General features: G+C 54.5%; 1 protein-coding gene across 3 annotated transcripts in view; it reads right to left on the bottom strand.

Moving 5' to 3' along the window:
* Positions 1 to 2,756: 2,756 nt before the first annotated feature.
* The window catches only part of COQ8A (coenzyme Q8A), a 38,671-nt gene continuing 17,515 nt past the window's right edge, over positions 2,757 to 23,912 (bottom strand). For all 3 annotated transcript variants that reach the window (XM_064383574.1, XM_012459820.3, XM_064383575.1), the window contains exons 3-15: positions 21,661 to 22,068; positions 21,339 to 21,405; positions 11,229 to 11,303; positions 7,581 to 7,703; positions 6,952 to 7,037; positions 6,682 to 6,822; positions 6,107 to 6,188; positions 5,884 to 5,977; positions 5,509 to 5,650; positions 5,094 to 5,201; positions 4,815 to 4,880; positions 4,444 to 4,530; positions 2,757 to 3,863 (exon numbers count right to left, since the gene is read on the bottom strand). In XM_064383574.1, coding sequence (XP_064239644.1) covers positions 3,579 to 3,863; positions 4,444 to 4,530; positions 4,815 to 4,880; positions 5,094 to 5,201; positions 5,509 to 5,650; positions 5,884 to 5,977; positions 6,107 to 6,188; positions 6,682 to 6,822; positions 6,952 to 7,037; positions 7,581 to 7,703; positions 11,229 to 11,303; positions 21,339 to 21,405; positions 21,661 to 22,068 — 1,764 coding nt within the window. In that variant the 3' untranslated portion in view covers positions 2,757 to 3,578. The remainder of the gene's footprint in view (positions 3,864 to 4,443; positions 4,531 to 4,814; positions 4,881 to 5,093; positions 5,202 to 5,508; positions 5,651 to 5,883; positions 5,978 to 6,106; positions 6,189 to 6,681; positions 6,823 to 6,951; positions 7,038 to 7,580; positions 7,704 to 11,228; positions 11,304 to 21,338; positions 21,406 to 21,660; positions 22,069 to 23,912) is intronic.

Genomic DNA, 23,912 nt, shown 5'->3' with positions numbered 1-23,912 from the left:
GTCTTAATTTCTTCCTTAGCTCAGGTAAGAGTGATGTTAAATTCTCCGGAAGCTTTCAACTCCCCTCTCCTGGCCATAACTTCCCTGTTGCTGTTAACTTCAGTCCACAAGACCAAGCTCTGCCTGCATGAGGTTTCCTGAGTGCTCCTGACAGTGTGAATGTGGGAGCAGTTTGACTCTGTGTCACTTAAACTGGACTGTTACTGCTTTTCTGGAGTTAGAATGGTGCATCTAAGAACATACAGGTAAAGTCCAAGGGTGGCATTAAAGGAACTCTAAACTGGTGGCAGCTAAATAGTTATTTGGAGAACATTCCCGGTTCCCATTGCCCATGGAGTTGACATTTGTGGCTGTTACTGTTATGTTGGCTTGCTGTAACGTCGGCTGTGCAGTGCTTTAGAACAGGGCTTGTGGCAACCCTTTTCTGTCAAGGACCAGTTAAGAAATCCTTGTGGCTTTGTGGGCTGTATATCTAGTTCCTTGCAGCTCCCCCGGCTGTGACATTTCAGTGCAGAAACAGCATTAGCCTACTACACACGTGAAGGAGCGTGGCTGCGCTCCAGCAAAACTTAAAGAATCCAGTGGGCCAGATTTGGCCCTTGGGCCATCATAGTTTGCCAGCCTTGGTGTGGTCCCCTTAGTGTAGCCTGTAAGACCAGACTCTCGTTCCAAATCCTGCTTCTGCCACTTAACCTCTGGGCCTTTTTTTTCCCTCTATAAAAAGGCCCACTTGGAGTGTCACGAGTTTATATAGAAAAGCACTCAGAATCTAACTTCTAGCCTATTCAGTGTTTTGTCCTTGAGTAACCACCAAAGCCTACAGTAACAAATACTATTTTTGTTGCACTGTGTCCAGCCCTTCACTAGATGTTAGATACAAAGACACGGTCCCTGGAAAATCAAGTCGTCATAATTTGCCACGTTCTCATGTGAATTTGCCACATCCTCAGTGTGAATGGGTGAGCACGGAGAGTAGTTCATCACGATACAGGAAAAGTCAAAATAATGTGTGTCCAGTTTCAGAGCCAGCTTTACTGGGGATTAGAGTCATTTGCAATCCAGTGATCCCCACTGTCTTCACAGGGAGTCTTCTAGTTCTCTGCTGCTCTCAGACTTAGGGCACACAAACCACATTCCAGTTTCCCTTAGAAAATTCCTCTCCCAGCAGTTATGGTCCCTGTGGTTCCTGGGAAAGCAAATGCTGCTGGCTCCGTTCTTTTCCCCTCCCTTCTCCCCCCGCCCCATGCTGCTGCTTGACTTGTTTGGCTTGTTTGAGAGGAAGAGGCTGTGAGAGCCCTGGCTGGGGCTGGCCTGGGTTCTGCCCCTGCTATTTACTCTGCAGGGTGGTGGCTCCAGATCTGAGTGCTGCAGAGTTCGCTAAAGAGCAGCAAATACCCTTTCTGAGTAAGTACTATGAACTATTTTTTTTTTCACTTTAGGTTCTGGGGTACATGTGCAGGTCACGCAGTGTTGTTGCATAGGTGCATACATAACCAGGTGGCTTGCTGCCTCTATTCCCCTTTGACTATATCCGGCCTTTCTCCCCATGTTATCCCTCCCCACTCACCACTGTCCCTCCCCTAGCCGCCCCCCCACCCAACTGCTCCCAGTGTGTGACGCTCCTCTCCTTAAGTCCACGTGTTCTCATTTTCAACACCCGCCTGTGAGAACATGTGGTGTTTGGTTTTCTGTTCTTGTGTCAGTTTGCTGAGAATGATGGTTTCCAGATTCATAATTCATAGTACTTACTCAGAAAGTTTGTAACAGTATTAAATCATTTAAAAACTGAAACATATTTAGTGGTGACCTAAATAAATATTTTAAAATCTTTTTAATTTTAATAGGTCATTTTAGTCCCTTTTGTTTTAATGAAGTCATTTTCATTTTTTCAGAAAAATGAATTCATACAGTGCATGATGTTATCTCATGTTTACCTCAATTAAAATCTTCACTGTATAAAAAAATGAAAAAATATATGCACCTTATTTAAAAAAAAAAAAAAAAAAGCAGCAAATACCCTTAAGAGGGCTGCAAGAGTTCCAGCCGGGATCTGACAGTGGTGCTGGGTGCCGGTGCTAGCCAGGCGGTCTCACAGACACCCCCAAGGCCTCTCCGTCCTGTCCTGGAGCCTACTGGGTCTGCTACTCAGCAGTCCCAAATTTCAGAAAGCACGTTTTCTTTAAGAACTCTGAAAGCTTATACCTCTATAAGCCTCCTTTGGACCTCTGCGGTCTGCAAATGCACTTTCAAGTGCTCACAGGCCTGTAGGAAGGGCCCCAGCTGAATGTCCAGTCTGCCTGTCCTGTTACCTAGGAATGTAAGCTGGCCCCAGGAAAAGCCACTTTTCAGGAAGTGGTCCTCAACTTCTGCTGATGTCTAGAGAGGGTCTTGCTGCAATGCAGACCAGGCACCAGCCCTGCTGGCAGGTGTCACTTCCTCCCACAGTTGCCACCATCACTGGGTACAGCTGCTTTAGCAGTGTGGTACGGCCTGCCAGGGGGCTGGGGCAGTGACACCACAGTCGCCTCCTGTTCTCCACCCCCGCCACCTCCCCTCTTACAGTGAACGGGCTGAGCCTTCCAGTTTCAGGGCCAAGAGCCTCACGTTGAACCAGGCCCAAACTACTTGCAAATAATAAGGTGTGACACCAAGCCTGCTCTGACCATGAGGTCAGAAAAGAAACACTACCACGAGCTAGAAGGTACGGCTTATCGTCATCCTCCAGAATACAGAAGGGGTAGGTACCAGCACCAAAGCACTTCTCACAAGCATTTTTATTACACTAAAACAACTTGACAATAATTACAAGACTTGTACAAAAATTGACAAGAGCCTGTGAGGAGGCTTCGGCTGGAACTGGTGACACCTGCATCTCCTCAGACAGGAAGGAAGCCCCACTCCGCCTTCCAGCAGCCAGCGTGTATCTATCTGGCATTCCCTGTTCTGCTGCTCCCGTCCTCCCCGTGGGGCAGCAGTTCTTTAGAAGCATTCAGCTGTCAAAGGTGAGAGCCAGCCCCACAGGCCTGAGCCTTGCAGGCTTAAGGAGCACTTGTTGGCGCTGTTAGATCAGCACCTCTCCCAGCTCCAGCCCACTGGCCGGAGAGGAAAAGGGCAGAAAACACAAACCTCACTCTAGAAACACATAAACACACACCCTACTACACAAATGATAAAATCCCACGATCGTATCTGTGTTCAGGTTTCTGGGTTTTGAACTGGAGCAGAGGTTGGAAGGGAGTAAGGACTCTCCCTTCTGCTTAACATTCACATCAGGAAAAAGGAGAAAACAAAGTTACCCTTTCATCTTCATCTACTTATTTCAGAGGACACCCAAGGCAGACTGACCCAGCAGTGGGGCTTCATCTTCACTCCTGTACTTCTCGCCCTACAACCATTTAGTGACAGGAACTGTGGAACGCACTGTCTCCAGGGCTCCAGGTGGCCCCTGCCTCCCAGGAGAACCAGCCACCCCTTCTAACTGGGCAAAGGAGTTAAACAGAGCATCACCACCACCTCCCTACTGGTTTTCGGCCTGTCTGAAGGACAGAGTACCCTCGGAGCTGGCCTGGGCCCCAGCCCTACTGCTGGGCCTGCCTCCTGCGGTAGTTGCTATAAGCCTCCTCGAACATGGCCTTGCAGGGGAAGCGGGCCTTTAGCTTGGAGCAGATGAGGAAGGAGCCCCCCATCTTCCTGTGCAGGGAGTAGGTCTCCTCAGGTGGGGGGACGAGACGGTGCCTCAGCATGACGGGAATCAGGTTGTGGATCTTCTCGGTGGTGCTCTGGGTGCCAAAATCAAAGGGCTCATCAGAGGCGAAGGCCTCCCCCAGGATGAGGATGGCATCCAAGTGGGCATCTTCCATGACCTGGGGGAGGAGAGGAAGGGTAAATGGCAATGAGACACCAGAGCCCTCCACCAGCCTGGGTTCCTCCCGTGGTGCTGGAGCACTGCGTTCTAACTCAAAGCTCTGCTGTAAACTGGATTACATTATGGTAACAGGCATAAACTCAAACCCACAGGGGCCAGGACCCCCAGGGTAATGTGTGAACTGGGCTGATGCAATACAAAAGGCAGTGCAGCCTGTGGTACAATGCAGAGGATGGGCCTGCCTCATGGCCCTCATTCAGAGTTTCAAAAAAAACACTGTTCTGGCCAAAAAACAAGAGCCCAGCCCCGACTCCAAGCCCTAAGTGGGCGAGAGTGAGAGGCAGAAACAAGCGTCATGACGAGTCCCGAGTCCCCAGCTCACCGGTTCTCAGAAAATCTCACGCACAGAGCACAGCGGCATGGGCCAGGACAGACCCCAGCTTTCAGACCATGCGCAAGGAGGCCCAGGCTCTGGGGGCTCCTCAAGGGCAGCTGCCCCCGGTGCTGGCATCCATTCCTACACAGGGAGCAGGGCCCTGGATCAGCAGGCCCAGGGGAGCCTCCACAGCCCTGCTCACCTTGACCTCGTAGCCGGTGAGGAACTTCATCTCTATGGATTTTGCCCGCACAGTCTCCCTGTCCCTGTCGGCAGCAGCCCTGATGATCTGTGGAGAGGCACAGGAGGGGACCCGTGGGCAGCACGGAAAGAAAAGCGACATCCCAGGGAGCCAAGTGCCACACCCAGACCCACCCCACCCTCTCCCTGCACAGGCCCCAGGCCAGTGCTGTGACACAACTGGCAGCTGCTGTCGCCAGACCTGAGGAATAGGCAGCGCAGATGAGGAATGAGGTCAGGACCCCAGTCATTCCCCCTGCCCTGAGTCCCCCAGCATCCTGTCCCAGCCTCGGAAAAACATGGACCAAGGCCAGGCCCCTCTCCTGACCTTACCTGAATGTAGAGGTCAGTGAAGGACCTGTCATATTCCCGTGTTGCCCCAAAGTCCAAAAGAGCCACCTGGTGAAAGAGACACCAGGAGAAGGTTGGCCCTGGCGCTCCATGGTAGGGCTGTGGGGCCAGGGAGGTGCAACAGAGGGCAGTGAAGACCCCCCACTCCCAAACCTTGAGTGCTCTGCTGACTCCCAGGATGAGGGGCAGGCCAGGGCTTCACGCACCCCATTCAGAGAAGCTCTCAGGCCTGGCTGCAGGTGCTCCCACCCTGGGGCTCACCTTGTGCTGCTGGGGGTCATAGAAGAAGTTGGACCAGTTGGGGTCTGTCTGCATGAAGTGGAACTCGAACAGCTCCCTCAAGCACAGAACCAGGATGTTGTAACAGATCTGGGGACAGCACGAGGGGCCTGCGTCAGGCAGCACCACACTGCCTGGTGCCCTGGGAGTCTGGGGCCAGAGAAGCCTCTGCCTCCTGTTTTGCCCACCCCAGGGACTGTTTGATTCCCAGTGTCACTTGGGCTAGGGAAGGCAGCAGCTGCCTTGTGTTCCCCTAAGTCCCACTGGTGCTACTTCACTGCCCCTCACCCTTAGGGAGCACCTCAGGGCTCCAAGGCCATGGCTCACACCATTAGGTCACCAAATAGCCACACGGCAGGGCCACCCTGGCCCCACCTGTCTGCTGGCACAGACGCACCTCATTCCGAATCTCCTGGCTGAGCCCTTCGGCCTGGTCCAAGGGGAAGCCAGACACCAGCTCTGTGGTCAGCACGTGTGGGCTGCAGAGCTCGTCCACAATCTCAGGCACGTAGAAGAAGGGGTGGCCCTTCAGCAGCTCCCTGGATGGGGCGGGAGTTCACGCCCTGGCCACAGCCCCTCCACACCTCCCCAGCACACACACACCCCACCAGGTAGAGGGCCCTTCTTCATCCCGGGCAGGGTGTGGCCTCAGCCCGGGCTGCAACCCGAGCCCTCTGCACCTCAGAGCCAGAGGGGCCTTCACTAGCTGCTGAACGTGGTCCCTTCTGCCTCCCTGGTGGAAACATGCAAGGGGCCCAGCCAGGGGCCACACCTGAACTTGCGGGCGCAGGCGGCCTCCCGCTGGTAGTCACACTCCAGGGCCAGCTCCCGCCTCAGCACATCGATCAGGTGCTCAGGGAACAGGCCTGGGCAGAGGTGGGGAGGGCATCAGTGGGGAAGGGGGTGCTGCAGGGAAGCCCCACCCTGGTCCCCAGAGCCCAGTGCAGATTCCTGCCACCCACTCCTGCCCTTGACCCAGCCGCCCAGCCTCAGACCTTCTGGAAGCATGTTGCTCATGTTCAGCACGGCCATGAGGTTGTTGACATCGCTGTTGATGCTCTGGGCCACGCCAGGGTACTGTGGGGTGGGGGCAGGGCAGGGGAGTTAGCCCAGAGAGATGAGTGGGCCCTGCCTGGGGCACTCCCACCTCCCACTGGCTTCCCAGCTGTGTCCTGTCCCCAGCCCACACCCTGAAGAACCAGAGCTAAGACCCAGCCATGCTGCCATGACCCCTGGACCCCATCGCAGCCTCAACCACCTTCTACTCCTGCCTCACTCCACCTCCAGGAACAGCTCAGGGCCACCCTCCCACCAGCTCCGGCCACAAAAGGCAATCACTTGTCCTCTGTCCCTGCCCATCCCAAACCAAGCTTGCTGGGGGCCCCTCCGTGCCCCTAAAGTCACTCATTTAGCAAATACTTCCCAAGCTTCCGGTGCCGACCAGGCACCGAGGCCAGAGGACACTACACATGGCCCTGCCAGGGGACAGGGTGCCCTTCGGGGCATGGGGTGCACAGGCCCCATAAGCCAGGCTCTGCCCCCAACAAGCACCATGCACCAGGACACCTACCTGGATCTTCATGGCCACCTCTCGACCGCCCTTCATGCGGGCCAGGTGCACCTGCCCAATGGACGCCGCGGCGAAGGGCCGCTCCTCGAAGTACTCCAGCTTGTCCCGCCAGTTGGGGCCCAGGTCGTGGTTGAGAGTTTTCTGGAGGGCAGGGCCAGGGAGAATCTCTGAGCACAGCCCTTCTCTGGGTGCAGAGAAGCCCCAAGTCTGTCTCCTCCACCCAGTGGGGACTGAGGACCCAGAGGGCAGGCAGAGCCCCCAGCTCCTCACCATCATCTGTTTCAATGGCATAAAGTCCGCACTCTGCCGCACCCGCTCGAAGATCTTGGCCAGGTGGGGGTTGATGAAGGCATCATCTGGAAGGCAAAAGAGTGTCACAGGGTGAACCTGGGGATGAAAACACGCAGCCAGGAGGGACACCGGGCCAGCAGGACCTGGACAGGCACACTCCTGGGATGCTCTGGCCACCACGCCCTCCCCACCAGGAGCACAGGTGAGGCCAGACGGACAGGAGCCCTCATAGGCACCCTGGGCCACTCGGCATCCCCAGAGCCCCAGGCTCAGCCCAGCCACCTGAGAAGGTGGGCTTTTTACACACAGCATGCAAAGTTTTTCATGATTACAAAAGAAATTTGGAAAATGAAACATAGTAAAATGTTGAAATGCCCTGTGGTCTGACTGCCTCCGGAGAGCAGTTTTTCCTCTCTGCTCTTTTTCCCATGTTTTTTGGAGCCAGAGCCACCTGCCTAGAGACCACGCCTATTATGCACCAAGACCCCTCCCCAGCCCACACACATCTTGCCCACTGAGCTTTGGTGGGGCCACTGCTCCCGGCCCTGGAAGTTGACCCTGGCAGCAGCCCACACAGCCCCGGGGCAGCGGCCCCTGCACCCACTCACCCTGGATGCTCAGCATCTGGCCCAGCTTGAGCGCGGCACCGCGCACCTTGCAGAGCGTGCGTACGATGCGTTCAGCATTGGCCTCAGACAGGAAGGGACTGGAATCCAGCACAGCCTTCTTCCCTGTGAGTGGGCGGGCGGGAGGGGTCACCATGGTAGTGGGGGCGGGGATAGGGGCTCTGGGAGTGGGATGGCAAAATCTCGGACAACGTCTTCTCTCCCGGGCATCCATAAAAGCAGCAACACAACTTTACTGTTCCGTGTCAACCTCCCCAAGCCTCTGTGAACCACATCCCCAGGCCCTACACCAGCGCCTCCCAATACACACAGGCATGCACACATACATACACACACATACACACACACAGAGAAGGCCTCTCCCCTCCACATGGGGATCTGGCAGGCAGTGACAGGGCTGTGGTGCTGCCTGTGGCTGGAAGGTGCGTGGGAAAAGGCACAATCAGCTGGAGGTGGGGGCAGGACCAAGAGAGAGGGCGGGGCCCCAGGGGACTCTAGGTGAGGAGGGGCCAAGCCTTTGCCCTGAGCGCCCCCACCCAGGGCACTGCACAAAGGTCCTCTGCACCCATGGGGTCAGCATGCATTTGTCACGTGGGGCCAAGTGGCTACAGCCAGAGCCCATCCTCAAGGGAGGGGCACTCAGGTCAAGGGCAGCACAGCCCCCTGGTGCCCATCTCTCCCCTCCAGCCATCTGACCAGTGATGAGCATGCAGTGACCTCAAGGGTGCAGTTGGGCTTTTTCCAGTCCACCGGGTGGAAGGCTGAGGGCCATGACTCAGGAGCAGCAGAAGGCTGGCTGAGTCAGCTGCCAGCAGCCGTGTGGCCCAGGGTGGCTGGGTCCCCTCTGGCTTCCGCCTCCTCCTGGGCCATCAGCTCAGCACTGCCTAAACATGGGGGTTCCCCTGTCCAGAGGCGTAAAGAGGCCTGAGCAGGAATCTCGGGGTCTGGGTCCTTCTGCCTTCCCTGAGCTCCTCTGGTCGGGCCTCTAGCCCTTGTGACATTCAGAGCTTCTCCTGCCCTCTGTCCAGTGGATCTAGTTAGATCTGAAGCCCCAGGAGGCCACAGTGCAGCTTTCTCCTCTCTAGCTCCCATAGCATCCGGCACCTGCCTCAGTTCAGATCACTTCCCGCCTGGCACAGTGCTCAGGTGGCACAGAGCCGGGACCCCAGCAGGGGAAGAGAGAGGTGACTGCGCCATTGCCCCCTGCCCCGGAGCTGAGTGCAGCCTGGCCCCTGAGAAACCACGGTGGGGTGGGCCACCCTAAGAATGGAACAGGAGCCTCAGAGAAGAACCACATCTGCCCACAAGTGCAGGCAGCTGCATGGAAAGGGGCCAGGCTCACTCTGGGGTCCCAGACAGCAGGAAGGGCCCTGGGAAGGTGGGAGATGTTAGCCCCGTGGGAAGAGGCTGAGCTGCCCTAGGAGGCAGAGCTATGACCCATGGGCAGAGCCAGTCCAGTGCAGAAGGAAAGGCAGTCAGTGTCCCCTCTGGACCCTAGCCCTGCGGCACTTGTGGGCTGGAGGCCTGGGCCTCAGTCCCTGGGGAGGGTCAGGTAGAGAGGGAAGCCGTGGGCAGAGGCCACTGCCTCAGGCCAGAGGAGGAAGACTCTCTCTCTTCATGACATACACAGCAGTCCTGGAGTGGCAGCAACACTCCTGAGAGATGGGGATGGCGCCTGGCCCAATCTGGGCTTTCCCAGGTAGCCCGTCAGCAAAGCTGGCCAATCCCACAGGCTGGAGGCATGTCCCCGACCCAGGCAGGGCTGGCTATGAGGATGAGCCAGCATGGCCCGGGCTATGGTGGCGTGGCCCCCATCTCAGGAAAGGCCCTTCCAGGGCAGAGCTCAGCCGAGGTGGCTGGTCTCCTCCAGGCCAGAGGGTGCCAGGGCCTGGGCAGGAAGCTGGAGCACAGTTTGGGGCTGCCCAGGGCCATCCCACTACAGCCTAAGCCTCAGGCCCCACTCTCAGAGCTAAGGACACCCAGGCCCCTTAACCCCCAGCCTGGGGCCACCACTGTCCCTGACAAAGGACACCAACTGTAGGTGTGAAGCCAGCCTGGCCTCTTCCCTGCTTGGACGAGGTAGTCTGGAGAGCAGCCAACGTTGGAAGGAACAGTACGGGACAGTAGGGGAAGGCTGACTTCTCCTTCCAGAGAAACGCAGGCTTTATTTCCCAGAGGGGTTCAGCACCCACACTAAAAATACCCTTGCTAAGCCCTCTGTCCTTAGCCCCTTCCAAGGACATGCATGCCGCCCGTGTCCCCAGGACTCAGTTGGGGCCTGTGAGATGGACTGGTGCCCTCGCTCCAGAAGGGAGTGTTGGTGAGTGGAGGGGGGCTGTCCAGGGGGCGGGCAGGGCCTCCGATGGAGGATGGCACAGGCTGGCAGGCAGGGCTGTGAGGGCTGCAATGTGGCCAGACACTGGGTGTCACTGGGGGTCCCCATGGATGGGGGTGGAAGGGCGAGATACCAGAATGAGCTGACATTCCCTGAATGGGCTGGGGCCAGGGGAGTCGGCCCAGAACTCCAAATGCATTTAGGGAAATCCAGCAAGCAGACAGCGCCCTCGGCACTGCTCTCCACACCCCAGGCACTGCTCTCCACACCCCAGGCCCCGCTAACAGGAAAGCCCCTGCTGGGTTGACCTGGCACCTACCTGGCCCTTGCCCATGCCTGGGGAGGCCTGAGGAAACCCCCAGGCTGCTGCTCACAGGCAAGAGGCGGCGAGAGCTCAGTGTCCCCCACTCCTCATCACAGTGGCATGAACACCCAAAGCCTCAGTGTGGCCCGTCTGCAGAACATCTCCACAGAAGGCCCAGCCACAGCAGGCCACCAAGCTCAGTGGGATGAGTGTCCTGACCTGACTGCCTGCCTGACCCTGGCTGTGACCTTCACCTCAGGGGTGAGGAGGTGCCTCTGCAGAGGCTGCAGCCTCCCCAGGTTACTGAGCTGTTGAGGAGGAGCCTTCAAAGTCTGCCCCGGGAGTGCACACCTCCCCGCCCCCAGCCATGCCTGACCCAGCCAGACCAGCAGGCCACGGGGGCTCACAGAGAGTAGGGCAGCAGCAAAAAGTGGGTGTGCAAGGGGGTGTGCAGCGAGGGTGTGCAGGTTGCAGAGGGTAAGGAGGTGTATGGGTGTGTGGTGTGTAGATGAATGTGTAAGGTGTGCAGTACGTGTGAGGGTAGGTGTGTAAGGGTGTGCCCATGTGTGCAGAGGGGGTGTGCAGGTGTGTGGAGGAGGGTGAGGGGTGAGCAGAGGGTGTGTCAGGTGTTCAGGTGTGCAGTGCATGTGCAGGTGGGTGTGTCAGGCTGTGTGTGTGTGCAGAGAGGGTGTGAGTGTGCAGGTATGCGGAGGAAGTGTGCAGGTGTGTGGGTATGCAGGCAGCCAAAAGGAAGGGTCTGGGTGGCCACTTGGGGCTGGGAGGAGGAGGGGCCTCCAGCCTCACCCCCTCTAAAGCAAGTCAATCCATCTCTACGAACAGCCTCACCACCCCACAGGTGCCACTCACATGGAGCACCATACGAATGTGGCCCAACTGGCTGACACTCCCAGAGCACAGGTGTGGCTGGGGGCAGACAGGCTCAACCCTCCCAGGGCCTACCCTGCCCCTCCCACTGAAGGGCCCAGCTCACCTGAGGGGTCCTCGGAGCGCAGGCTCTTCTTGGCGACCTCTGCCAGTGCCCCGAAACCCAGACCCACGGCCAGACCTGCAAGGGGGAGATGGCGGGCACTCAGTGCCCACACAGGGCTGGGCCACCTGCCCACCCACCCACAGGGTCTGGGCAGCGCCACACAGACACCACTTGCCCCAGGGGCCCTCGGTCACAATGCCACATCAGCGTTTTGAAAAGTGAGGAACAAGGTGGGAGATGCACACCGTTGTCTGAAGAGAACATTTGGCTCTAGAGAGGTGCTTCCAGATTCACGCATCCCCACTCCACAACATCACCTTTGATAATCCACAGACTCGGGCACACAGACACCCCAAAGTAACGTCAGCTGGGAAGCACTTGGGAAGGACCAAGCAAAAATGGGAAGACAGACAGGGGATGGCCCACAGCCAAGGCCATCCTGACCACACAGGGCGCCCCCAGAACCAACCACCCCCTCCAGGTCTGTCTGCAGAGCCTCCACTCACCTAGATTTCCCCAATTCACTGCAACAGGAAAGGTGCTGCCACAGGCAGACAAACCGCTTGGTGGTGAGAGTGAGAACGCTTTAGGTTATCTCCCTAACGCAAGCCCAGGGGGACTGGCGGGGCTCAAGCCGAGCCCTCAATGGGGAGTGGAAGGCCCTCTTGCCCATTCTGCCCTTTCTGCGGGGCTGGCAGGCACTGATACCTGACGACCGCGGGGTGCCAGGCCTTCCCCTTCTCCTCCTTCACAGTCTTCCAAATCAAAGCCCACCAACACCTCATTTGTCCAAAAATCAATCACTGAATGATCCCAGCTGTTCAAGAAAGCCACCCTCATCTCCCGACCCCTGCCCAGGAGCCCAGCAGGTCCACTAATGCCCACACCTCACGCAGGGCCAGTATTCTCTTCCTTTATACCCAGCTCTAGCTGGTTTTCCAGGGCAGGCATGGGTAAGTGGACAGAGGGTGAAGAGCACCTGGCTGAGCACTGTGACCACGCAACATCGCAGCCCCATGCCCACGCAACATCGCAGCCCCGCGCCCACGCAACATCGCAGCCCCGCGCCCACGCAACATCGCAGCCCCGCGCCCACGCAACATCGCAGCCCCGCGCCCACGCAACATCGCAGCCCCGCACCCACGCAACATCGCAGCCCCGCACCCATGCAACATCGCAGCCCCGCACCCACGCAACATCGCAGCCCGGCAGCCCCAAACCCCCGCAGCTCAGCACCCAGGCAATATCGCAGCCAGGGGCTGTCGGGGGGGAGTGGCCTCACACCAGGGCACTCTCTTTAAGGGGCAAGGAAACTGGCATCTGCTTCCATGTTTCCAAATTCTCTACAGTGATTGTGGGTGACTTTTGTGAAAAATACAGAACTTGCTGAAAATGTAATGAAAAGTAAATTTTAAAAATAAAAGGATAATTTTTTAAAAAAACGTTTTTGCAATACATTTCACCCCCCCTGGGTAACACTGCACCCCCAGGTCCCCAGCTGTCCGGGCAGCCTCTGCCTCACAGGCTGCCGTGAGGGCTGAACACAAGCATGAGTGCAGCGCTCACGGGGCCAGGCACACACAAAGGCCACATGAGTGGCTGCTGTTGTTCTCGTGACTCTATTCAAAAAGACTGGACCGCTGCAGACCAAAAGAAACAGACGGAAAGCCACGCATGTCATTGTAACTTTTCTAGTAGCCACATTGAAAAAAGCAAGAAGAAATATGCAAAATGAATTCTAATAGCATAATTTACTTAATATATCCAAAATGTATCATTTCAACAAGTAATCAAAATAAATATTAGTGAGATTTTACACTTGTGCCTGTGCATGAAGCCTCTAAATGCCACGTGTGTGTTATACTCAGCACATCCTGCTGTGGACCAGCTGCACTTCCAAGGCCCCACGTGGCTGGCGGCTCTGTACCGGGCAGCATGGGGCAGGATAAGCCGAGCCTCCTGACAACACACACATGGTACAGATGTCTGCTGTGCTGGGACAGGGGCACCAGGGTCTGTGACTGGCCGGTACATCAGCTGTTTCTCTCACTGTGGAAAGTGCTGGGCTCAGAGCTGGGAGCCACAGTCCCCGCTTAAACATGAACTCCCTGACACCTCCCACCTCTGCCCTGCCAGCACTCGAGCACACGATCTGACTTAGCAAAATAAACGAAGGCAGGCAACGTTGGCCTGTGCGCTGCAGTGACCTTTACCAGTGTCTCTGCGTCTAGATTCTTCTCTGCTTGGAGCAAGTCCAGAGACAAGCCCACAAGAGAGGCAGGTGGCTCCACAGGTTACCAGAGATGCCACAGCTGCGGGGTGGGCCACACTGAGCCCCTCCTGCTGCAGGCACAGGTGTGTCCCCACCACCCTCTGTCAGGACACCCCTCAAACTGTTCTCTGGCCACTTTTGGGCTCACAGCTCTCCACTGGCAAGGACCTGTTATTAAACAAATGACCAAAAGAACATTCCAGAGAGGAGGCCTCAGGCCCCACACGTCCCTCAGGACCAGCCGGTGCCAAGCTGAGGTGCTGCCTACTGATGGACAGACAGGCTTCATCGGCAGGCTCCCCAGGTGGCAGAAACCAGCCCAGCTGGCCGGCACCCCTGACCTTGGCCTCACAGGCTTCTGCACCAGTGAACCCAGATAAACTGATGCCCTCCCGCCCTGGGCTCATTACAATGCTCAGGACCCCAGGCCAGGCCCTGCCCTCAGCCAGAACCAGCCGGCACCAGAGGCAACTCCAGAAGACAAGCGCCTCAGCCGAGATTCTCCGGGTTCTCATGGGACCCCACTAGGCACCCCCACAGCCCTTGGGACACCTCACACCTCTCCCTGCTTGGATTCACGTTCTAAGAGGTCCCCCAGCTTGGCCTATGTGGCCAGAAAGGGAGTCCTGGAGAAAAACTGGCCCAGCACAAGCTCCAGGCTCTAAAGCCTCTGTCAGCAGCCTGGCTTCCCTCCTGGCCCGTTCCAGGAAAGCTTCTGAGTGTTTCTCACAGAGAGAAGTTATGCAGTGAAGGAATGACAGGGGAGGGAGAAGCAGCTTCTCCCCCAGGCAGGAGCACAGGCTTCGAGCCAGTCTCATGTGACTTCTGGAGCCCAGCCCCATGTGGCCCCATCCTCCCAAAAGTCCCTCTGGGAGGTCATCAGAGCCAAACAGGGCCCTCCCTTGAGCAGTCACTCGGCTTCTGCCCAGGTGGACACCAGGAGGTTAAAAAAAGCAAAACATCAAACACCTTCCAACAAACAGGGCCCTTCCTAGCAGGCTGGGTGAAAAGCGCTTAAGGGCAGGGATGAGTAAGTCACGGCATTGGCTTTTCCTGCCAGAAACAGGCATGTTTACAGAACAGTGCTCTGGGGAGTTTCTCCACCAGCAAGGGGTAAAGATACAGCTAAAGATAAATAGCAGCAAACTAGAAGCCAGGTGCTAAGCCCAGGTTTTATTAAGGCATCCAACAACCCTCATCTGACAGACAAGTCCATGCAGAAAACGCAGCAGCACAGCTTCCCTTTGCTTCAAGGTCTTCCTGACTCCCCAGTGATTCAGTCTTTCTCTGTCACCACCTGGTATCCTCCAGCTGCCCCCAGCCCCAGGAGAGGACAGGGGCACTGCACAGGAAGAATGGGCACCAGAAGGGGAGAGGAGTTCCTTGTGGCTGTTCTCACAGCTTCTCAGGATCTGGCCCTCTGTTCCCAGAACCGGACTAGTGGGGGAAGGGAAGCCCTAACACAGCCCCTCTGGGGACTAATTACAGAGCCTGGCCAGGCTCAGACTTCCACGTGCACCACTGAGGTCTGGGCTCTAGTCCCAGGGATGTCACAAATAAGCATATGGCCCTGGGTGACCAGCCTACTTCTTGGCTCAGCTTCCTTATGTATAACAGAAGAAAATAAGAACCGCCCTCATCCCCAACACAGAGCTCCTGAAATACACAGAAAGCCCCTTTTCGAGAATGCTCCTGAGAAGGCAGAAAACTATGCTCCCGCACCCCTGCCAAGGGTGCAGACTCTTGGATCTAGAACGCATCTATCTTGCTGCAAAGCGCAGAAGAGCGCTGGTGCTGCAGGAAGCACAGCATGTGCCCTCAGCAAATTAGGCTGGCGTCAATGCACAGCACTCGTCACTGGCCTTGCAAGCAGCCCTGTCAACAAAGGGGCATCATGCCATCAGGCTGAACCCTTTGGCTTTGTGTGCTGCCCCAGGGGGTCCTGAGGTCCCAGCCAAAGGGTCCAACAGCATCACCGCTGTGGGATGGCTCTTAAGGCTGTGGCAAGCCACAGCCAGGTCTCAAATGGTGTCCAGAAACCAAGTGACATCATGAGTCTTTCACAAAACTAAGTCATTCCATTTATTTTCCTCTATCTTGAAGCCCGTCCGTTACACTTTTGCACTGTTAAAATGTCCTTTTGAAAAGATAAAGTGATGGTACAGTTGGTGGTGGTGTTTTGTTTTAAATGTCCTTACATGTAAAATTTTAAAAATAACCACCCTAAGCCTGTTCACCCAATGTTCATTTTAAATTTTACCACTGAGATGAGTGACACAAAAGTTTGGGGGGATGAGGCACAACGGTCCAGGAGAGAGCTTTGCTGCTGGTATATTAACAGTAGCCCAAGTGTATTGGGATCTTTGGGAAATTAAGCAGCAAGAGCCGTCAGCTTTGCCTTTCAACCTAAGCAGTGCCTGTTTTCTAACAGAGTTACCTCACCTCTTAGAAAACCCAGTGGAGTCTCATAAACTATATTTAAAAGCAAAGTATTTTTCTGGGAGTAAAAGACCCTTAACCTCTTACCTTTTAAAAATAATAGGATATCCATGGGTCCACTCCCTCTACTCTGCATTCCCAGCCCACTGACTTACTTTGTCTCATACAAGTATCTCCTTGTTTTCTCAGGGCAAATTTCAAAATCCTTCCTACACATAATCAAATAGGAAGCACAGAAATTGCTTCCGATTTCTTACCGTTTGTTTTCTGTCTTCCTCTCTTCCATTCTGCCTTAATGCTGTCGCTTGTAAGCCCGTGTGAAGGCCTCAGAACCAGCACAGAGCTGAACACAAAGCAGCGCTCAACTCCCTGTGGCAAGTCTTCTCTAGTGCCTACTCTACCCATCAAAGTCTCATTTCTGTGAGTGTCCAGTTCTCACTGTATAGTTACAGAGGAGATAAGTCATCTTCTCTGAACCTGCAAGACTAAAATGTGAATGGAAAAAGGGATAGAGAATACAGAAAACAGCACAGGAGACGCAGGGGATAGAGGAAAAAGATCTAATATATGTGTAATTGGAGTCCCAGAAAAAGAGAAGAGAGAGAACAGTACAGAAACAATATTTGAAGAAATGATGAAAATGTTCCAAAACTGATGACAGATACCAAGCCACAGATCCAAGATGCTCTGTAAACCCCAAGAAGAGTAAATACAAAGCAAACTACACTCAAGCATGACACAGTCAAACTGCTGGAGAACAAAAACAAAAAGGAAATCTTAAAAGCAGCCAGAGAAAAGAAATAAACCATAACTTTCAAAGAAGCAGCAATAAAACAGCCACATCCCATTTCAAAAAAATAATCAAAGTAATAAACAATAGAGGAATATTATTAAAGTGATCAAAGGAAACATATTTTCAACATGGAATACTCTACCCAGCAAAAATACTTTTTAAAACAAAGTACGATGACATTTTCAAAAAAATAAAAACTAGGCCGGATACGATGGCTCATGCCTATAATCCCAGCACTTTGGGAGGCCAAGGCAGGTGGATCACCTGAGGTCAGTAGTTTGAGATCAGCCTGGCCAATATGGTGAAACCCCGTCTCTACTAAAAATACAAAAATCAGCTGGGTGTGATGGTATGCACCTGGAATCCCAGCTACTCGGGAGGCTTGAGGCAGGAGAATCACTTGAACTTGGGAGGTGAAGGTTGCAGTGAGCCAAGATCATGCCACTGCACCCCAGCCTGGGCGACAACAGTGAAACTCCATCTCAAAAATAAATACATACATACATACATACATACATAATTCTAAATCTGTAGGCAACAAATAACATAGCTTCAACCCATATAAAGCACAAGTCAACAGACTAAAAGTAGGTAAATTCACAATCATATCAGACTTTTTAATGCCTCTCTGGATAGTTATTGAATAAGCAAACCAAAAAAAAACCTCACTTAAAAATCTGATCAATATGAATAATAAACCAGAGTAGATAGACAGATCACTGCACTCAGCATGAGTTATTTTCAGGTAAACATAAAACATTCACCAAAATATTCCCATTTACCATCAATGGCAAGACCCGTATTTTACAAAAGGGAAAACCAAGGTAGGGCTGAAGGTCACACTGGAAGCAGAGCTGTAATTAAAGGCCAGCTATTATGATGACCCAAAGTTCAGTTCTGACCCCATATCTAATATATGACCCTTCCTTTCACACCACTCTTTAATAAAATCTAATATCCCCAGGTCATCCTGCCCATAGCATCACAGTCAGAATGTCCCATATGTGTAAGCACACTCTATGATGTCCACACACGATGAAACTGCCTAATGACACACTTCTCAGACTGAATCCTTGTTAAGAGACACATGAGGGCCAGGTACAGCAGCTCATGCCTGTAATCCCAGCACTTCAGAAGGCTGAGGCAGATGGATCACTTGAGGCCAGGACTGTAGGCCCCCATTTTAGCATCAAAATGAGTCCCTGGAATTGGAAAGCCCTTAACTTCCACTTCTATTCAGCTGAATATCTACTGCTAACCTCACTAAGATGGGTCCCTGTAGCAGCCCTACCTCCCTGAGACCTACAGCAATCCCTTTACTTCATAACCCCAGTGTAAAAACTTCCTACAGTCTGTCAGACTGCACCTTAAAAACACCTTTCCAGCCGGCATGGTTGCACATGCCTATAATCCCAGCACTTTGGGAGGCCATGGCAGGCAGATCACCTGAGGTAGGGAGTTCGAGACCAGCCTGACCAACATGGAGAAACCTCGTCTCTACTAAAAATACAAAAATGAGCCGGGCATGGTGGTGCATGCCTGTAATCCCAGCTACCTGGGAGGCTGAGACAGAATTACAAGCTAGAGGTTGTTGTGACCCAAGACTGCACCATTGCACTCCAGCCTGGGCAACAAGAGCAAAACTCCATCTCAAAAAAAAAAAGAAGAAAGAAAAGAAAAAGAAATACACCACCTTTCCTCCATGAAGGGAAGAAAGGCTGGAAGTATTTTCTAGGAGAACAAAGTAGAGCAGTGCTACTGCAAACTGTTTGGACAATGACCCACCGGGAAGCTACACATTTCACACGCGGTGAAGAACATACTTAAAGAGTATGTTTATGTCTCTGAAACTAAAATATCTTGCCATGTATATAGTTCTTTCGATGGAGGTATGATATTCATTCTGATCTGTTCCATTCTGTTTAACTCGTTTTTGTTTGTTTGGTTTTGTTTGAGACAGAGTCTCACTCTGCTGCCCCTGCTGGAGTGCAGTAACGTGATCTCAGCTCACTGCAACCTCCACCTCCTGGATTCAAGCAATTCTCATGCCTCAGCCTCCTGAGTAGCTGAGATTACAGGCACAAGCCACCACACCTTGCTAATTTTTGTATTTTTTTAGTAGGAACGGGGTTTCACCATGTTGGCCAGGCTGGTCTCAAACTCCTGAACTCAGGTGATCCTCCCACCTTGGGTTCTCAAAGTGCCGATATTACAGTTAACTTGTTTTTTATATGCCGATTCTGATCCATTAAATTGATTTCACACTTACCAAAGGGTCATATCCTATAGTTTGAAAGCCTCTAGGTGAGGCAGAAGGCCCAGAATTCCCCACTAGGGCCAGAACGGCACGTTCTTTCCTGACCTGGCTTCTGTTTGCTCCCACCCTGCCACCTCCAAGCCTGAAAATTACCTGCCAATTGCTTGGGCAACATGAGCATCTCTGAATCATAGCTGTGGGCAATTCTCCAGCACACAGATACCCACAGAAGGCTCCATCTGTCAGGCAGGTATCAGCAAAGGCTCGGGAGGCTTCTGATGCTACAAAGCACCCAAGACCAGGCCTTCAATGCCGCTAACCCAGGCTCCTCTGGCTGCCCATAATCCCCCACCCTCTGAGAAGAGCCCTCCACTTTTTTTTGCCTACACACCTTCCTATATACAACCCCTTCACATCAGTCTCTGTACTCCTTAATCCATCACCCAAAAGGGTCTGACTTCTGCCTGCTTCGCCAGGACTTTACAGTGACCCACCAGATTCTAATTCACCATCAAGACTTTCATTCTGACCACTTTTCCCAAACCCTCCGCCACATCTCCCCACCCCACAAAGACTCCCACACGAGGATTGCACCGATCCTGAAATACGTCAAACTGAGCCTTCCAGGGACAGGCTCACCAAGAGTCTAGAGTGAAGGGAAGAGGGAGAGGACAGAGAAAAGCTACCAATGTGAAAACAGGGTAGTTCCTGCCCTCAAAATCACGGAAGAGAAGACTGCCTCCATTCAATATTTTAATAGGAAATAATACATGTTATCCAATGACAAGCCAATGTGCAAAGCAGGTAACATGCCATGTCTTCCAGGGGATAAGGACCATTAGAGGCCACCAGGACAGTGATTCGGAAACTCATTCTAACAGCAGAACCCAAGAAGGTATGATATTCTATGAGGAACTGCTTGAAACGCTACTCCAGGAAAGGGAAATAAGCAATACTCTTGTGCTGTCACATAGATGACACTTCATACTAATTATGAAGTGTCTACTTATTACCACACAGATGACTATCATCACATAGATGGCACTTCATCCACGGCTAAGTGGCAGTGGATGCCAAATGTTAAGGTAATGATTATGAAAGAAAACCTTACAGTTGAAAAATTCTATCCAGTTAACCAAGTCTGCTCAGCACCTTGGAAAGGGGCCAGCCACCATTCATGGTCAGAACCCACACATCACCCAGCTTCCAGAATGCCAGGCTCTCAGGGAGCACAGTACGTGAGCCTCTACCCAGAACCAGTCTTGAACAAGTAGGATGCAGTTTCCAGAAGAAACAAGGCAGCAGCGGAGAACAGCATGTATGATGGATGCTGTATGGGAGGAGAAACAGAAAGCAGCCCAAGCGCCAGGCAGACCCACGAGAGTGCGTCTCCATGACCAACCCAGCACCAGCACCGTCATGGACCACTCAGACCTCTGCAGCCTACAGCCCGGCAACTAACCACTCATCCAAGGTCAGGGTCAGAATCAAGCTGCCAAAACTGTGGCTTGTGTTAATTATATCACCTGGAGAACCTACTGAGGACAGCTGAGCTTTAAAGAAATGCAATCCCAGTAACTAAGAGTGTACCATGGCAAAGGACATGGCAGTTTAACAGGAACATCTCAGCCAGTGAATTCCCACCAGAGACATGACAAACATGATATCATCAGAGCAGACACAACTGCTATAAACCCTCACTAGAAAATCACCCTTCAACTCGTATAAAAAGACTGCACGTGCACTGGGCACAATGACTACTCAACCCCCCAAAGAAAAGCACACATAGAGCTCCCAACGCTAAAGTACACAAAACGACTTTAACCAGCAGCAGCTGGAGACCACGGCATCTCGTCAGTCCACTCATGAGCCGCAGGCCTGTGGGGACCCAGAAAATGGGCTCCCTAAATGTCTGGTCCCAAGGGAAAGAAAGCCCTGCTGAGTTGCTGAGCAGCCCCAGGGAAGAGCTTGTCCTCACTGCCCAGCCTCCTTCCCGAGGCCTCCAAAGCAGCCGACTGGTGGTGCGCCTGAGGCAGGGGTGGAAAGGTGATGTGGCAGACACCGCCCCCAAGCAAGGCCTGACGAGCAGTCCAAGCTCAGCTCCTGGCACAGCATCAACCACGGACCCACCCCCAGGGGAGAGCCACGCAGAGCTGGAATCCAGCAGCTGGATCATCCTCCCATGGAAAGCTCTAGCCCCGCAACAGCTCACACAGGGCAGCCACTGCACCCGCTCCCACAGCGCCCTCCCTGGGGTACTGCTAGGTCTCCGCCTCCATGCAGGCCTCAGGGTTCCAACTCCACTTGGCAGGGCCTGGCAGGGCAGGACTGGTGAGGAGGTCGCCTTACCTCCGAAGTTGGCCAGCCGCCCAATCCTCGTCACGGGCACCTTCCGCTCCCGAGCATGCTCGCTGAGCTGGAGGGAGACAAGAAAGAGACCTGTGGAATCAGCCAAGGGGACGGGACCAGCCTTCAGAGGCCCCCGCCGCCCCCACACCTCTCCACCCCACAGGCAGCAGTTCCGCCTGAAGGCACACTCCACCAAGAGGAGGCCTCTGCGCTCCTAAAACCCTAGACCACAGCAGCCAGGAAAAGTCCCTGGAGCAAGGCCCAAGGCCAGCGCTGCTGTGGGTGGGAGCCGTCTCGGCCTCCGGGGGCCTCCTAGACGCACCATCTGTTTGTGCTGCTTGTTCTCGGGGCGAGCCTTGGCCTGCCGGGCCTTCTCAATGTCCTCAGCTGTGAGGCCCCCCATAGGGGACTGGTCCTGGTGGAAGAACCTTCGCTGAAAGCCCGTGGCAGAGAATGAGTCTTTGGGGTTTGCAAAGAGCCTCCCGTTTACCCTGCCCAGAGGGTAGGCGGCCTGGCCAGGGAACCCAGCTTCCCTAAAGGGTCCGCTGGCCACATAGGCAGGAGCTGGGCCCTCGCTGTGGGCATGATCCAGGGGCGAAGCTGGGTGGCCGGGAGTGGAGGCTGCAGAGAAGTCTGTGGAGGCTCCGGCTGCCTGCGGGACTGAGAAGTGGAACTCCCCTTCTGGGCCATCGAAGTTCTCAGCAAAAGATTCTTCACGTTTATCCTGACCCTGCAGGGAGCAAAGGCCGGCATGAGGAGAGCAAGAGTGAGCCAGGAGCTCCCTCTGCCTGTCCCCTGCTGCCTGGGACAGCACACCACCAGCATCCCACCCTCTCCCCCTCCAGAGGTGACACAGTGCTGCACCTGCAGCCCCGCACCCTTCCCAGCCTGGGAGCCGAGCCCTGGGCTCCAGCCCTGCTTCTGTTGGGGCTCTGCCGTGTGATCCTAGGTGGGACACGGAGCACCTATGTGCCCAGCCAGGGCCAGGCCAGGTGCACACCACACCTGCAGCGAGTTCCTCACCTATAAAATAGGGCCAGGGAGGCCTCCAGGTCTTTGGAGAGGGTAAGTCAGGGCAAAAGCCCAGGAAAGCTCTGAGAGGTGAACACACAGCCTAAGGCCGGCCAGGGGTGAGGGAAGCACACGCATGGGCCCACCTAAGCCCACAGCTCTCTGCAGACACAGATGCCACCTGCCAGCCAGGGGCGTGCATGTAAGAGAGTCTCACTGGAGAGGTGGTCACAACCAGGACCAGGACTAGCCGCCCCTAAGAGCTCAGGGTACAGGGAAATGGAGGGGGAGGGGAGATGATACACCACGTTTTCTTTGTGATGGTCACCAAGGCCTGAGCTTCAGCCTGTGTCCTGCTTCTGAACCAGCAGTGACCTTGAGTGAGCTCCTGACCCTTCTCTGCTACTTCCTCATCTGAAAATAGGGCTCCTCACAGCCACAGAGTTACCGGAGGCCACAGACAGAGCCAGGAAACAGCACCCAGGAGCCTATAATTAGAACAGCACCAGCTTCTGGAGGGAGACCAGTGGCCTGGACTCCCAGGATCAGCTGAAGCCAATGAAATGCACCAGCGGCTGCGTGCTGCCCACAGGCTATGCAGACAGCAGGAGACCCAAGTCCTCTCACTCTGCTGTCTAAGATGTCATAGGATTCAGAAGAGAGAGAGGCTGTTACACTCACTTCAAATACAGAAAACTGAGGCAAAGATGGCTAATGTACTGGTGAAGGTCACCAGGCAGCAAATGACAGAGCTGGGATCCAACACCCAGGCTGGCCCTGCTGGCTGCGGCACTCTTCTCAGAGTAAAAGAAGTTGTATTTAGGCCAGACGCAGTGGCTCACACTTGTAATCCCAGCACTTTGGGAGGCCGAGGCTGGCAGATCACCTGAGGTCAGGAGTTCAAGACCAGCCTGGCCAACAAGGCGAAAACCCCATCTCTACTAAAAATACAAAAATTAGCCGGGTGTGGTGGCGGGCACCTGTAATTCCAGCTACTGGAGAGACTGAGGCAAGAGAACCACTTGAACTTGGGAGGTGGAGGTTGCAGTGAGCCGAGATTGCATTGTTGCACTCCAGCCTGGGTGATGGAGCAAGACTCCATCTCAAAAAAAAAACAATGAAAAACACAGAAGATTCACAGAGGCCCTCCCAGATGGCCGGGGAAACCTTGCCAGTGAGGGAGTCCAGGCAGAGCCCTCTTTCTGCCCTTCTGCCTATCCCTCCCATGATGGCCCCCGGCCCTGTTCTATTAACACCTGTTGGTGTTGCTGTGGACGCCCAAGGGTAGTGGGGGTTCCCCAGGGCCCCGAGGGGACCTGGGCTCAGTAAGTGTCTGCTGAATGAATGAGAGAGCAACCTCAAGGGGCTGGAGGGAGACAGGTTCCTGGAGTCCATGACCCTCCTCCCCTCAGCGAGAAGGGAGGCACTGAGGGAGTGAATGGCAGCACGCTGTGGGCAGCAGCCCGGCTCTGGTGCCTCCTGGGCGGCGTGGCTCGTCACTCACCTACCTCCAAGTGGCTGATGGGGAGGCCCTGCCCCTTCCAGACATGCTGCGGGAGCGGA

This window comes from Aotus nancymaae, unplaced genomic scaffold, assembly GCF_030222135.1.
Source record: "Aotus nancymaae isolate 86718 unplaced genomic scaffold, 86718_ANA_hifiasm-v0.15.2.pri h1tg000032l_0, whole genome shotgun sequence".
In the NCBI taxonomy this organism is placed as follows: domain Eukaryota; kingdom Metazoa; phylum Chordata; class Mammalia; order Primates; family Aotidae; genus Aotus; species Aotus nancymaae.
This window is presented reverse-complemented; position numbering and strand designations above follow the sequence as displayed.